At 44.4% G+C, this 16,101-nt stretch overlaps 1 protein-coding gene across 2 annotated transcripts; it reads right to left on the reverse strand.

The window, feature by feature from the left end:
* Positions 1 to 153: 153 nt before the first annotated feature.
* Positions 154 to 14,434, reverse strand: gltpd2b (glycolipid transfer protein domain containing 2b). Of its 2 annotated transcripts, XM_071338545.1 has the most exons (4): positions 13,374 to 14,434; positions 5,550 to 5,608; positions 5,209 to 5,387; positions 154 to 5,009 (listed from the first exon to the last, which is right to left on the reverse strand). In XM_071338545.1, exons 1-4 carry the CDS (start codon positions 13,441 to 13,443, stop codon positions 4,382 to 4,384), a joined length of 936 nt encoding a protein of 311 aa, XP_071194646.1. In that variant the 5' UTR covers positions 13,444 to 14,434; the 3' UTR covers positions 154 to 4,381. The 2 variants fall into 2 exon arrangements, with proteins under 2 accessions (XP_071194646.1, XP_071194647.1); XM_071338546.1 differs by lacking the exon at positions 13,374 to 14,434 and having other exon boundaries at positions 5,524 to 5,591.
* Positions 14,435 to 16,101: the final 1,667 nt, after the last annotated feature.

A 16,101-nucleotide genomic window follows, 5' to 3' on the forward strand; every position in this document is an offset into this window, starting at 1 on the left:
TTTGTTCCCTTGTTTCCGATCATTTCACCTCAGATTATGTTTCACATTTCAGTGTGCCTGTTTGCGCTCATCCATCCTTTAGTCAGTCAATCAGTCATTCAGACAGACACTGAGTCTGAGACAGTCTGAAATAATACCATCGAGTCTACAGGATGCCATAACACTGACATAAGAGGAAGTTTATGTATTCTAATATTTGACCGTTTGAGTAAAAGGAGACACCTGTAACAGAATCATTCACAAGTCAATGGACAAATACTTCCACAGTTAGTTTTGTAAACGTCAACAGTAATCAAACGAAATGATTGGCAGATACAAACTGGTTTTGTATACAGCTGAAGCTGCCCAATAGAGTGAGGCTCTGGGGAAAGAGGAAGTAAGGGAGTGGTGGAGTCAAGCGGTACCATCAGGCAGATGCATGTAATCTAATGTAATCTTATTCACCATGACAATCCCTAGGCAGCTCCTTCAACACTCATGTATCTTGCTTTCTGCTCTCCTCTGGCAGACTGTGGCCACCTACCTAGCCTCACCTCTGGGCATGACATCTAGCCAAGTACCCCGAGCATAAATACCTTTCATGGAAGACTTTGGCCTGTACTGTAGATCACCTGCGTTACAATGTATAATATTAACCTCGAGACAAATCAACCAAAACCACTACATTTTTTCACTATCTTCATAAGAAGTACAAGATACGTAAATGTGCTAGTATCCGACTGTCTGTTCTATGATTGGACAGCGCTTCATGTTGTTAAACTGTCATAGTGGTTCTGACGCATTCACTCTGCTCTGACCACTTTACAAGATTACAACAGAATTTGACTCTCTCTCCCTCCTTCAATCCATCCTTTCTGGGATTGGGATCCAGTGGAGGACAACAGGAAAAGAGAGCAAGGATTACATAGCATTAGAGGCATTTGTGGGTTTAAAATAGTGTGATCAAGTGTACGCAAGCGGCTGATCTCTCACATTAGGCTTGCATCCACATGTGCTCATTAACCCCCAGTTAATTTCCTCATAATGCTTGTTTGGACTCTTTCCATTAACACTTCTATGGAACTCCATACTCAATCTCATGAATTACATATAAATATTTTTATCTAAACATAACATTACTGTATGACAGAGGTTCATCTAACTCGTTTTTTAAATTACAGTTAATTAAAAATATATATTCTTAGGTAAAAAAGTAATTGTAGTTTACATTGAAAAATCTCTTAAAATGGTGGCATTATGCCATTCGCAGCATGTATGTCCAAGCGAAGGGAGGGTAAATTCTTGTGGTGTAGAAGTGATTACGTCACAAATGTTCATATAAATGACTTTGCCACTAACTGTTATTAGCATTCAGGGTTCAGTGAAACTAATGTGCATGTGTAGTACACTATGACCTCTGGTGGATATACTGTAGTACTGCAACATAAGATCAAAGGGCCCTGATATAACACGTTTGCCTGCCTGATGACTCTTAACAGAATTCTTCCGCTGCACTAGTTCGCTACATAGTTCAGTCAGACTGCAAACACAGAGTTTCTAAAACACAGAGGTGCAACATCGCGAGACTTCCGGGAACGCTTGTGAAACAGACCATGTCCGGGGTTTGAGAAGTGAAAAATGATTTCTTAGTTGTTAATTTTCTCGAAATCTGAAGGCACAACCTAGATTTGAGCCAATGTCTTAAGCAGTTGAACATGTGTTTACTCCAACCTCGTGTTAGTGACAAACTGACATTTTCATTTCTGTCAAAAACAACTATCTCGAAGGAGTGCCTTTGATTTGACGGCCTGAACTTGCGCAGTTCGGTGTGAGACGACCGTTATGCCCGATGACATTGTCGCCATGACATCTTTGCTGCAATCATTTAAGTAATTTGTGTTGATGTCAAAATGAGGGCTGTTATAAAAAAAAACAAAGTAATCAGCTGATGGATAATCTCTAAACAATCAGAGTATCAAAGCCAGACGAATTTGCAAAACGTTGCTTTACCAACGTGTGTTCTGGCTCTGGCCCAAACCATCGGTTCCTGGGACCAATCAGATGGTCTAGAACAGGGCCCACGGATCAATTTCCAACCAGATAAAATCATCCGTTTCTCTCAATGCACTCAATTAGCCCATGTAAGCTAACATATTTTAGGTTGGTAAGTTAGTCTAGCCAGCTATCTAAACTTGTAGTAATCATGGTCGAATTACCAACTGGGGGGCCCCACTGGATTTTGTTAGTCACTAAATCAGCTATCATATATAAAAATAAAAAACGCTATGACAAAATGTGTAGAATTGCAGGGAATTTGCTTTAAAACAGAATGTTATCTCTGCCCCATGGCAAAATGTGTAGAATTGCAGGAAATTAACTCTAAAACAAACTTTCTCTCCTCTAGCTGTTTTGCTCACACGCCCTAAGAAGATTTGACTTAGGATCCCCCAAAAGGTTAGGGCTGTTTCTGACTGCATGTTTGGGTATGGATGTCGACACGCAGACCAGTGAGCCACTGCGGCACCCCATGATGAGTTCAGATGTTTTGTGGCCCCCACCCCCATCAAAGTTACCCATCCCTGGTCTAGAACGTATTTCCATTCTCAAAATTGTACGGGAGGTACTCAGATCCAGACTCAACGCAGATAAGAAACGAACGTCTGTTCGTTTGGCCGGAGCAAGGAGTTTGGGTAGCCAGGCAAGACTCATTAAGAACATTTTAACACATCAAAAATATTCCTTCTGCAGTGTCAAATTTGTAGTAATGCATACGTACCTAAACCATGACAACAACAGTAGCTAAGATCAGTGAATCACTGCATTGTAAATGTGGTTTTGAGAACCCTGAATAAAGTCCATCTGATGTGTCCAGCAGCCCTAGAAGATCTTCACAAATGACCCCATATAAAATTATTACATAATCACGATGTGGGGCATGGACAAAGTCCTTTGCCTTGTGATTGGCCTTTGATTCAATGATGGCAATGCTGAATTACGCATCAACATACAACAACACTTACAACAATCACTGACCTATGGAATTACATTGGCAGCATCTTCAGAATTTACAACAATACATGATACATTACTTGTTTTTCATGATACGTTGCAGTGTCTCCTGACCCCTCCTGTCTCAGCCTCCAGTATTTATGCTGCAGTAGTTTATGTGTCGGGGGGCTAGGGTCAGTCTGTTATATCTGGAGTACTTCTCCTGTCTTATCCGGTGTCCTGTGTGAATTTAAGTATGCTCTCTCTAATTCTCTCTTTCTTTCTCTCTCTCGGAGGACCTGAGCCCTAGGACCATGCCTCAGGACTACCCGGCATGATGACTCCTTGCTGTCCCCAGTCCACCTGGCTGTGCTGCTGCTCCAGTTTCAACTGTTCTGCCTGCGGCTATGGAACCCTGACCTACCGGTCCCAGACCTGCTGTTTTCAGATTACTGACCTACCGGTCCCAGACCTGCTGTTTTCAACTTACTAGAGACAGCAGGAGCGGTAGAGATACTCTCAATGATCGGCTATGAAAATCCAACTGACATTTACTCCTGAGGTGCTGACTTGTTGCACCCTCGACAACTACTGTGATTATTATTATTTGACCATGTTGGTCATTTATGAACATTTGAACATCTTGGCCATGTTCTGTTACAATCTCCACCCAGCACAGCCAGAAGAGGACTGGCCACCCCTTATAGCCTGGTTCCTCTCTAGGTTTCTTCCTAGGTTTTGGCCTTTCTAGGGAGTTTTTCCTAGCCACTGTGCTTCTACACCTGCATTGCTTGCTGTTTGGGGTTTTAGGCTGGGTTTCTGTACAGCACTTTCAAATATCAGCTGATGTAAGAAGGGCTATATAAATACATTTGATTTGATTTGTTTTTCAACCAGTCTATGGTCTTCCAACACCATAACAAGTCCAGTGCGTGATCTCACACAGACAAACAGTGACATGACAATGACTTATCAATTGTACAATGAAGACATTTAGCTTCAGTTGATTGTTTTCACCAGCACTTTGGTCATATGGCCCCTAATACAAATTGGCCCTTTAGGTAAACTCTGTTGAGAGCACTCACTCATGATTACTTGAGCAGCTCATTGTTCTTGCGCACATGGGAACTTTAGCCTGATAAAAGATAGTACAGCATATGGAACAAGGCACCAGGGGATAGACTGTAAGACCTAATTCTGCTATTATGCAAACCCGAACAGTAATGTGCTGGTTTTGCTATTTTATTTTCACATTGTCCTTACCAGCATAATTCCAACCATGATGGATGCGTAACCTGGCCAGCACAGTACAGCTCAGTTCAGCTTGGTTCGGCTCAGTAGCGTGAAAAGAGTATTACTGTAATGTCCAGACGTGGCTGGTCCCTCAGAAACAGAATCCCCCCCCGCTCTTCTCCTACGGCAGGTCCAGCATGCCATGCTCCTCCAGGACCCCCTGAGTTCTGTCATACACCTCTCCGATGGCCCGGACCACCCTGTTCAGCACCACGCTGGCCTCTTCCTGGTTCGTCACACACACCAGCCTGTAGAAGAAGCCCCGCTCAGGCATGGCGATGAAGGCTATCTCCGCTGCCCTGCGTACGAACCAGGAGTGGTGGTGGGCCAGGGTGTGCTGATAGGCCTCACGGCAGAGCTCCGAGGGGCTCCGCAACCGGCCGCCCACAGGCCCCTCCCCCAGCTTTTCCAGGAAGACCTGCAGCCACAACAGGGCCCGGTGCAGCCGGAGCAGAGTACGACACCCAGATTCTGTCATCTGCTGGAAGTCTACCAGGCCCCGGCTCAACTCAGTGTGGATCATAGAGCGCAAAGACAGGTAGGCACTGCTTGGCGCTGCCACTGAGGCCTCTGTCTCCTCCTGTCCACCACCATGCACTCTGGTACCAGACACCAACACCAAGGCTAGGCCCACTTCTCCCTCATCGCTGCTACGTGCCTCCCGCAGGGTCAGGTCACGAATTATGGAAGTTTTGGCTTCAATCTCCTGAGATATGAGTCCAACCATCGGTCCAAGAGCCTCCATGAACCTGTCACAGAGGATGGAGCAGGAGGAGAGAAGCAATCAACAACCACACAGAGCCCAAATAATCCACATCTCTGTTTAGAGTTCATTCAGCCTGGTTCATCCAAGTGGATGTGAATGTCCCTTTAATTCAGCCAGTGAGTGTATTGACTGGAGTCTGGAGTCTGGTCTCTGTGTCTGCATGTCCTGCCTGATGGGCTTACTTGATAAGCTCGTCCCAACTGGCCAGATAAGGCTGCAGCAGCACGTCATTGGTGGGTCCCAGCGCAGCCAGCAGGTGAGACAGCAGCTCCGACACCTGGAACGTCTGACCGGGACACACCTCCAATATGGCCCCGTCCTCATCACTATCAGCCTCACTGCCATTGGACAGATGGCGAGGCTAGGCATGGGGGAAGAGGAGTGGGAAAGGGAGAGGAGAGGTTAATGTGAGTAAATTTGGTGGTCCCTATTAAGTTCATTCCAAAAAAATCCAGCGGTGCAAATAGGTTTAGAATAAGGTTGTAATTGTATTTTACCATAGTTCTATCTCTTGTTGACTTACACTGTTTATCTGAATGTAACCTTTAAGACAAGAGTCCCACTGGTAATCCAAACTTCCTTCTGTAAAGAGAAAGAAAACTGCTAAGATTAAGATACAATGTTTTCAAAGATCAGGGGAAAATGTGTTTACTCATCTCTATGTCAATAAAGTGGGAGGAGAGGTAGCTATGGTCTGTCAAAGAATGCACTCAGAAACATTACAAGCACTTTATTCTACTGCACTGTATCCACTGGCATGTACTTCATATTTGTAACCAACTAGTACAAAATCAAACATTTAATGTACATGTGTAGGTTATTACACGATAATGATCATTAATCATGTCATTTCTAAGTTAATACCTGGTAATTTTTTTACTGTAAAATAAAGTGCAACCAAAACATGTAATCCTTCAGAATAGTGACAAAACCTCACTCGGCTCTGTTAGACAGACATAATTTATAATCATTAAGTTATATGATGGTCCTTCTTTCAGAATATTCTACCAAGCTGTCACACACGGTCATGACCTCAGGGGCAAGGTGCACCCAATGGGAGTAATAAAGGCTAATTAAATCACTCATGCATTCCATCTCATATCATGAGACTGACATCTATGATAATGGGAGATGCATGACAATAGGCTACCCTGTTGATCTAAATAACATACATCATAAAATTGATTATTGCAAACTTGTGTATAACAAATGTTGAATTCACATACATCCTTGCAGCATAAACAGCAGTCAACTTCTTGTAAACGGAATTCTTTGTGGTTCCCTCCTCTCTTTCTCTATTTCAATACCTTTGTTGAGTTCATGTTTTCCTCACTGCAACTAAAGTTATGGTGCTTTATGAAGTTAGAAGAGAAGCCAAGCCTGCCCTGATTATGGTGTAGAGTAGCTAGGTGTGTTGGTATGTGGTATAGAGAGCAGCAGGGCCGGCTCCAGGCATAAGCGACATAAGCGGCCGCTTAGGGACCCGGCCACTAGGGGGCCCCCGACCCAAAAACGTATAATATAGTGCCTTCAGAAACTAGTCACACCCACTTTTCTTTTTACACATTTTATTGCCTTACAGCCTGAATTTCAAATGGATTACATTTAGATTGTGTCACTGATCTACACACAATAACCCATAATGTCAAAGTGGAATTGTTTTTAGAAATGTTTACAAATTAATAAAAAATGAAAAGCTGAAATTTCGTGTATCAATAAGTATTCAACCCCTTTGTTATGGCAAGCCTAAATAAGTTCAGGAGTAAAAATGTGCTTAACACGTCACACAATACATTGCATGGACTCACTCTGTGTGCAATAATAGTGTCTGTACCCCACACAAACAATTATCTGTACGTTCCTTCAGTCAAGCAGTGAATTTCAAACACAGATTCAACCACAAAGACCAGGGAGGTTTTCCAATGGTTTGCAAAGAAGGGTAGATGGGTAAAAAAAAGCTGACATTGAATATCCCTTTAAGCATGGTGAAGTTATTAATTACACTTTGAATGGTGTAGCAATACACTCAGTCACTACAAAGATACAGGAGCCCTTCCCAATTCAGTTGCCGGAGAGGAAGGAAACCACTCAGGGATTTTACCATGAGGCCAATGGTGATTTTAAAACGGTTACAGAGTTTAATGGCTGTGATAGAAGATAACGGAGGATGGATCAACAACATTGCTACAATACATATTTTGCCAATTGGCCTGGACCTTTTTTTGCCGACACAGAGCCCTGCCAATCCATCACAACTGGTCTAAATCAGCTACAAGCTAATTTAGCCATTTTTTGCCGCTGCTAGCAGCTTTTACCTTCTGCACAGACACCAGCCCTGTTATTAGCCTGGATATTACTCACCAATTTACCAGCATCGGACTGTCTCTCGACAACAACGCCGGATTCCTGCCGTAATCCCTGAGCCACTACTTCTGATCCTCACAGCTAGCTTGCAGCTAGCGCAGCTAGCGCCACTGCCACGAAGCTAGCACCAGTTAGCAAACACAATTCTACAATTCACAACCTCTCTTTCGCCATCGCCATCCGGCTTGGATTCTCTGTCGACACGACCACGTCTGGTCTGCAGACGAGTGCCCCACCCGCTGTGCCCTCAACCGGCCTCCGTCTGAGCAGACCCCCTCCGTCTGAGCAGACCACCCCCCGGGCTACTAACTTTAAACGCCGCGTGCTAGCTTAGTGGAGGCCTCCCTGCTCCATCTACGGCTGCCCCCTGGACACTATGATCACTTGGCTACATAGCTGATGCATGCTTGACTGTCCATTAATTCACGGTACTCCATTCTGTTTATTTGTGTTTTATCTGTCGGCTCTGTGCTTTAACTCAGGCTCTGTGTGTAGTTAATCCGACCCTCTCTGCCTAGTCGTCGCCATTTTTACCTGTTGTTGCTGTGTTAGACTAGCACCCTGTTATTGCTGCTGTTATCTTACCTGTTGTTTTAGCTAGCTTTCCCAATCAAGACCTGCAATCACTTTATGCCTTATTGTATGTCTCTCTCAAATATCAATATGCCTTGCATACTGTTGTTCAGGCTAGTTATCATTATCATTGTTTTGGTTTGCAATGGACCCCGTAGTTCCACTCTCCGTACCTCTGAAACCTCCTTTGTCCCACCCCCCACACATGCGGTGACCTCACCCATTGAGACCAGCATGTCCAGAGATACAACCTCTCTTATCATCACCCAGTGCCTGGGCTTGCCTCCGCTGTACCCGTGCCCCACCATACCCCTGTCTGCACATTATGCCCAGAATCTATTCTACCACTCCCATAAATCTGCTCCTTTTATTCTTTGTCCCCAACGCTCTAGGCGACCAGTTTTGATAGCCTTTAGCCGCACCCTCATCCTACTACTCCTCTGTTCCTCGGGTGATGTGGAGGTAAACCCAGGCCCTGCATGTCCCCAGTCACCCTCATTTGTTGACTTCTGTGATCGAAAAAGCCTTGGCCTCATGCATGTCAACATCAGAAGCCTCCTCCCTAAGTTTGCCTTACTCACCGCTTTAGCACACTCTGCCAACCCTGATGTCCTTGCCGTGTCCGAATCCTGGCTTAGGAAGGCCACCAAAAATTCTGGGATTTCCATACCCAACTATAACACTTTCCGTCAAGATAGAACTGCCAAAGGGGGAGGAGTTGCAATCTACTGCAGAGATAGCCTGCAAAGTTCTGTCATACTTTCCAGGTCTATGCCCAAACAGTTCGAACTTCTAATTTTAAAAATTAATCTCTCCAGAAATAAGTCTCTCACTGTTGCCGCCTGCTACCGACCCCCCTCAGCTCCCAGCTGTGCCCTGGACACCATCTGTGAATTGATCGCTCCCCATCTAGCTTCAGAGTTTGTTCTGTTAGGTGACCTAAACTGGGATATGCTTAACACCCCGGCAGTCCTACAATCCAAGCTTGATGCCCTCAATCTCACACAAATCATCAAGGAACCCACCAGGTACAACCCTAAATCCGTAAACATGGGCACCCTAATAGACATTATCCTGACCAACCTGCCCTCCAAATACACCTCTGCTGTCTTCAATCAAGATCTCAGCGATCACTGCCTCATTGCCTGTATCCGCCACGGGTCCGCGGTCAAACGACCACCCCTCATCACTGTCAAACGCTCCCTAAAACACTTCTGCGAGCAGGCCTTTCTAATCGACCTGGCCCGGGTACCCTGGAAGGATATTGACCTCATCCCGTCAGTTGAGGATGCCTGGTCATTCTTTAAAAGTTACTTCCTCACCATATTAGACAAGCATGCTCCGTTCAAAAAATGCAGAACCAAGAACAGATATAGCCCTTGGTTCACTCCAGACCTGACTGCCCTCGACCAGCACAAAAACATCCTGTGGCGAACTGCAATAGCATCGAAGAGCCCCCGCGATATGCAACTGTTCAGGGAAGTCAGGAACCAATACACGCAGTCAGTCAGGAAAGCAAAGGCCAGCTTTTTCAAGCAGAAATTTGCATCCTGTAGCTCTAACTCCAAAAAGTTCTGGGATACTGTAAAGTCCATGGAAAACAAGAGCACCTCCTCCCAGCTGCCCACTGCACTGAGGCTAGGTAACACGGTCACCACTGATAAGTCCGTGATAATCGAAAACTTCAACAAACATTTCTCAATGGCTGGCCATGCCTTCCTCCTGGCGACTCCAACCTTGGCCAACAGCCCCGCCCCCCCCGCTGCTACTCGCCCAAGCCTCCCCAGCTTCTCCTTTACCCATATCCAGATAGCAGATGTTCTGAAAGAGCTGGAAAACCTGGACCCATACAAATCAGCTGGGCTTGACAATCTGGACCCCCTATTTCTGAAACTGTCCGCCGCCATTGTCGCACCCCCTATTACCAGCCTGTTCAACCTCTCCTTCGTATCATCTGAGATCCCCAAGGATTGGAAAGCTGCCGCGGTCATCCCCCTCTTCAAAGGGGGAGACACCCTGGACCCAAACTGTTACAGACCTATATCCATCCTGCCCTGCCTATCTAAGGTCTTCGAAAGCCAAGTCAACAAACAGATCACTGACCATCTCGAATCCCACCGTACCTTCTCCGCTGTGCAATCCGGTTTCCGAGCCGGTCACGGGTGCACCTCAGCCACGCTCAAGGTACTAAACGATATCATAACCGCCATCGATAAAAGACATTACTGTGCAGCCGTCTTCATCGACCTGGCCAAGGCTTTCGACTCTGTCAATCACCATATTCTTATCGGCAGACTCAGTAGCCTCGGTTTTTCTAATGACTGCCTTGCCTGGTTCACCAACCACTTTGCAGACAGAGTTCAGTGTGTCAAATCGGAGGGCATGTTGTCCGGTCCTCTGGCAGTCTCTATGGGGGTACCACAGGGTTCAATTCTCGGGCCGACTCTTTTCTCTGTATACATCAATGATGTTGCTCTTGCTGCGGGCGATTCCCTGATCCACCTCTACGCAGACGACACCATTCTATATACTTCCGGCCCTTCCTTGGACACTGTGCTATCTAACCTCCAAACGAGCTTCAATGCCATACAACACTCCTTCCGTGGCCTCCAACTGCTCTTAAACGCTAGTAAAACCAAATGCATGCTTTTCAACCGTTCGCTGCCTGCACCCGCACGCCCGACTAGCATCACCACCCTGGACGGTTCCGACCTAGAATATGTGGACATCTATAAGTACCTAGGTGTCTGGCTAGACTGCAAACTCTCCTTCCAGACTCATATCAAACATCTCCAATCCAAAATCAAATCAAGAATCGGCTTTCTATTCCGCAACAAAGCCTCCTTCACTCACGCCGCCAAACTTACCCTAGTAAAACTGACTATCCTACCGATCCTCGACTTCGGCGATGTCATCTACAAAATAGCTTCCAATACTCTACTCAGCAAACTGGATGCAGTTTATCACAGTGCCATTCGTTTTGTTACTAAAGCACCTTATACGACCCACCACTGCGACCTGTATGCCCTAGTCGGCTGGCCCTCGCTACATGTTCGTCGTCAGACCCACTGGCTCCAGGTCATCTACAAGGCTATGCTAGGTAAAGTGCCGCCTTATCTCAGTTCACTGGTCACGATGGCTACACCCACCCGCAGCACGCGCTCCAGCAGGTGTATCTCACTGATCATCCCTAAAGCCAAAACCTCATTTGGACGCTTTTCCTTCCAGTTCTCTGCTGCCTGCGACTGGAACGAATTGCAAAAATCTCTGAAGTTGGAGACTTTTATCTCCCTCAACAACTTTAAAAATCTGCTATCCGAGCAGCTAACCGATCGCTGCAGCTGTACATAGTCCATCTGTAAACTACCCACCCAATTTACCTACCTCACCCCCCATACTGCTTTTATTTATTTACTTTTCTGCTCTTTTGCACACCAGTATCTCTTCTTGCACATGATCATCTGATGATTTATCACTCCAGTGTTAATCTGCTAAATTGTAATTATTCGATTTATTGCCTACCTCATGCCTTTTGCACACATTGTATATAGATTCTCTTTTTTTTCTACCATGTTATTGACTTGTTTATTGTTTACTCCATGTGTAACTCTGTGTTGTCTGTTCACACTGCTATGCTTTATCTTGGCCAGGTCGCAGTTGCAAATGAGAACTTGTTCTCAACTAGCCTACCTGGTTAAATAAAGGTGAAATAAAAATAAATAAAAAACTCCACAATACTAACATAAATTATTTCAAACCTGCATCCTGTTTGCAATAAGGCACCAAAGTAATACTGCAAAGAATTGTCCTGCCATCAAAGCGTTATGTTTGGTGCAAATCCAACACAACGTCACTGAGTACCACTTAATATTTTCACGGATGGTGGTGGCTGCATCATGTTATGGCTATGCTCGTGATTTTTTGGATAAAAATAAACAGAATAGAGTTAAGCACAGGCAAAATCATAGAGGAAAACTTGGTTCAGTCTGCTTTCCAGACACAGGGAGACAAATTCACCTTTCATCAGGACAATAACCTCGAAAAAGGCTAAATATACACTGGAGTTGCTTACCAAGACAAAATTGAATGTTCCCGAGTGGCTTACAGTTTTGACTTAAATCCGTTTGAAAATCTATGGTAATGATCAACAACCAACTTAACAGAGCTTGAATATTTTTTATATTTTTTTTAAATGGGCAAATATTGTACAATCCAAGTGTGCAAAGCTCTTAGAGACCCAGAAAGACTCACAGCTGTGATCACTGCCAAAGGTGATTGTAACATTTATTGACTCAGGGGGTTGAATACTTATCTAATCAAGATACAGTCGTTTTTTTCTCTCCCATAAATAAAATTTAAAAAATCTTCCACTTTGGCATTAGAGTATTTTATGTAGATCGTTGTCAAAAATGACAATTCAAATAAATGTTCATCTCACTTTGTAACACAACAAAATGTGGAAAAAGTCAAGGGGCGTGAATACTTTCTGAAGTTAGGAACTTAGTATGGGTCTCAAACTTACTGTTGAGAGAATAGTAGAATACACAAGATGCAATTTCGAAATTTGCTTGTGCATCAGCAGTTTTTATCTTGTTTTGTCAGTCACTGACAGTCACTCAATTAGCCACGTCAGCTTACAATTTTTAGATTGGTAAATTAATCTAACAAGCTATTATGGTCATAAACCGAATGGGCACACAGGGCATGTGCCCAGGGGCCCTGACCTCCTTTGATTTTGTTAGTTGCTCATCATTAACATGGTATACGTCTTGGCAAAATGTGTAGAATTGCAAACAATTTGCTGTAGAACTGGACATTCTCTCTGTTCCATGGCAAAATGAGTAGAATTGCAAGAAAGTTTTTATAAAATTGTTAAACTTCTCTCACCACATGACAAAATGTGCAGAATTGCTGCAAACTTGATTTTAAACTGCAACAACTTGTCTACTCCCCATGGCAAAATGTGTAAAATTGAAGGAAATATACTTTAAAACAAAACAAATCTATCTCCATAGTCAAGAGGGGGACCACTCAAATGTTAGGAGGGCCACTCAAATGTTTTGCCCGTTAGGTGGGGGGCCCCCAACCAAATCACACTCAGGGCTCCCAAAAGGCTAGGGCCGGCCCTGGACGTAGCCTAACCACCACAAGAGGAAAACAAACGTCTATAGATTCCCAGGTCAGCAGACACCGTGTGATATTATTCTATATATTCCAAACAAATGAAGCATGTGTAAATCAACAAATCTACACTATATGGCTAACACATGGAATGTTTACTGTACAGGCCACATGCTCAGCCACTCACAGACAGTCACATGCAGCTAGCTCGAGTCACAGTAACACACATTCTCTAAAACACACACACAGCCTCCCCTCAGTGTTAGCTTGAGACAAATATGTTACTCACGGAGCCACATGGAGCCGAGGAAGAACAGTAGAACCACGATGGCCAAAGCCGCCTTGACCTTTATCCCCATGCCGACTGCCTGTATGTGACTCAGCCTAGCCCTCTCTGTCCCCTCTCCCCCTTGATATGCTACTATGTCTGCCAGCTTCTATCTATCCATACCGTTGCCTCTGCCTCATGAGTGAGTTCTCTGGCCTTCTCTTCTTGAACGGCTCCCACTCAGTGTCTTTCTCAGTCTTTCTATTGACCCCTTTACCTCTGACCCCCCCTGTCTTCCTAAATCTGTCACCCTCCCCCTCTAACCACCAGACAAAAGTTGCTTTTGTCTCTGCTGTTGTGCCTCACTGCTTTAAGTGGCCACACCCATGACAATAATTCTATCAATCTTTAACTTTTAATCTTAAATTTTTGCTGTTGCAGTTTTCTCTCCTCTATTTCAAATTCAACTCTCTTGCTCCTGCTGTCCGCTGTGTCCTTCTTTGACTTTGTTCCAGTCCTTCTCTCCTGGCTCCCTCTCTTTTGTTTGCCAAACTGTTGATCTCTCTGTGTCAGTCTCCAACCTTGTTGCTCAATGGAAGGGTCCAGAGATTAGCTGTGTTCAGTCAGCCACTGGCTGATTAAGCAAGCGTGGTCTGTCCCACCGACCAACCCGACCGACCGACAGTAACCCCCTCACTCTCTCCAAACTCATCATCTGTTCATTTCGAAGCAATACCCATACTCCACACCATCTTATACAAACAAGACTTCTCTCATCACCCCCTTGTGAAGAAAATACAATCCCACTTCCAGGCTTGCCAAATTTCTAACAGCATACCAGTTAGCAACGAGCAATTGGCAGGCCGGCGGCCCTCCAAATTGATAACGGTGTGTGGTCAGGAGATTTGCTCAGCGGCTTTACTGGCGCGGCGTCAGCTACTAGATGCAAATGAACCCATCAGAGATGAAAATCCACCCATCAGAGATGCAAATCAGGTCATAAGTGGCAAACTCTGTTCAACTGCTGGTGGTAGGACTTGATGGTCAGACTTGATGGTCATCTGCTTTAAGGCAAATCAGGTTGTCTAGCAGGGCAGTAACCGAAAGGTCGTTCTTTTGAATACCTGAGCCGAAAATGAGAAAAATCTGTCAAAGGCACTTAACCCTAATTTTCTCCAGGGGCGCCGTACTACTATAGCTGACCCTGTAAAGCAACATTTCACCGCACATATCCGCTGTATGTGACAAAATAATATCATAGCAAGCGCCATGCTTTTTTTGCATGCTGTGTAAGAGTCGGAGGAACAAAACAACCGCAGAAGTCACAGTTCAGTAAATAAAGGACAGGTCATGCTATGTTGTAAATATGTTGTTTGTTGTTCCTGTCTGTTGCTTATTTATCATCCAATGTGGACTGTATACTGTACATACTCTGACAATGCTATCATGCCCTCGATACTATTTAAATCCCACTATTGATCCAATGGAACGTCAACGCTGTCCCCACATTTTAAGAGTGCACTACGTAGTCCCATGGAGGTCAAAATACTTTAACTGGACTCAATGTTTTGGGTTTCCAAATCTATGAGCCAAAATCAATAAATTGCAGATAAAAGGAAAGCCGCAGGTTCACTCAGATGTTGTCACTGTCATGGTGTTAACCTTGTTAAAACCCACACACAATAGGAGGTTCCTGTCATAGTGTTAACCTTGTTAAAACCCACACACAATAGGAGGTTCCTGTCATAGTGTTAACCTTGTTAAAACCCACACACAATAGGAGGTTCCTGTCATAGTGTTAACCTTGTTAAAACCCACACACAATAGGAGGTTCCTGTCATAGTGTTAACCTTGTTAAAACCCACACACAATAGGAGGTTCCTGTCATAGTGTTAACCTTGTTAAAACCCACACACAATAGGAGGTTCCTGTCATAGTGTTAACCTTGTTAAAACCCACACACAATAGGAGGTTCCTGTCATAGTGTTAACCTTGTTAAAACCCACACACAATAGGAGGTTCCTGTCATGGTGTTAACCTTGTTAAAACCCACACACAATAGGAGGTTCCTGTCATGGTGTTAACCTTGTTAAAACCCACACACAATAGGAGGTTCCTGTCATAGTGTTAACCTTGTTAAAACCCACACACAATAGGAGGTTCCTGTCATAGTGTTAACCTTGTTAAAACCCACACACAATAGGAGGTTCCTGTCATAGTGTTAACCTTGTTAAAACCCACACACAATAGGAGGTTCCTGTCATAGTGTTAACCTTGTTAAAACCCACACACAATAGGAGGTTCCTGTCATAGTGTTAACCTTGTTAAAACCCACACACAATAGGAGGTTCCTGTCATAGTGTTAACCTTGTTAAAACCCACACACAATAGGAGGTTCCTGTCATAGTGTTAACCTTGTTAAAACCCACACACAATAGGAGGTTCCTGTCATGGTGTTAACCTTGTTAAAACCCACACACAATAGGAGGTTCCTGTCATAGTGTTAACCTTGTTAAAACCCACACACAATAGGAGGTTCCTGTCATAGTGTTAACCTTGTTAAAACCCACACACAATAGGAGGTTCCTGTCATAGTGTTAACCTTGTTAAAACCCACACACAATAGGAGGTTCCTGTCATAGTGTTAACCTTGTTAAAACCCACACACAATAGGAGGTTCCTGTCATAGTGTTAACCTTGTTAAAACCCACACACAATAGGAGGTTCCTGTCATAGTGTTAACCTTGTT

The sequence above is a fragment of the Salvelinus alpinus genome, chromosome 13 (assembly GCF_045679555.1).
Source record: "Salvelinus alpinus chromosome 13, SLU_Salpinus.1, whole genome shotgun sequence".
NCBI lineage: Eukaryota > Metazoa > Chordata > Actinopteri > Salmoniformes > Salmonidae > Salvelinus > Salvelinus alpinus.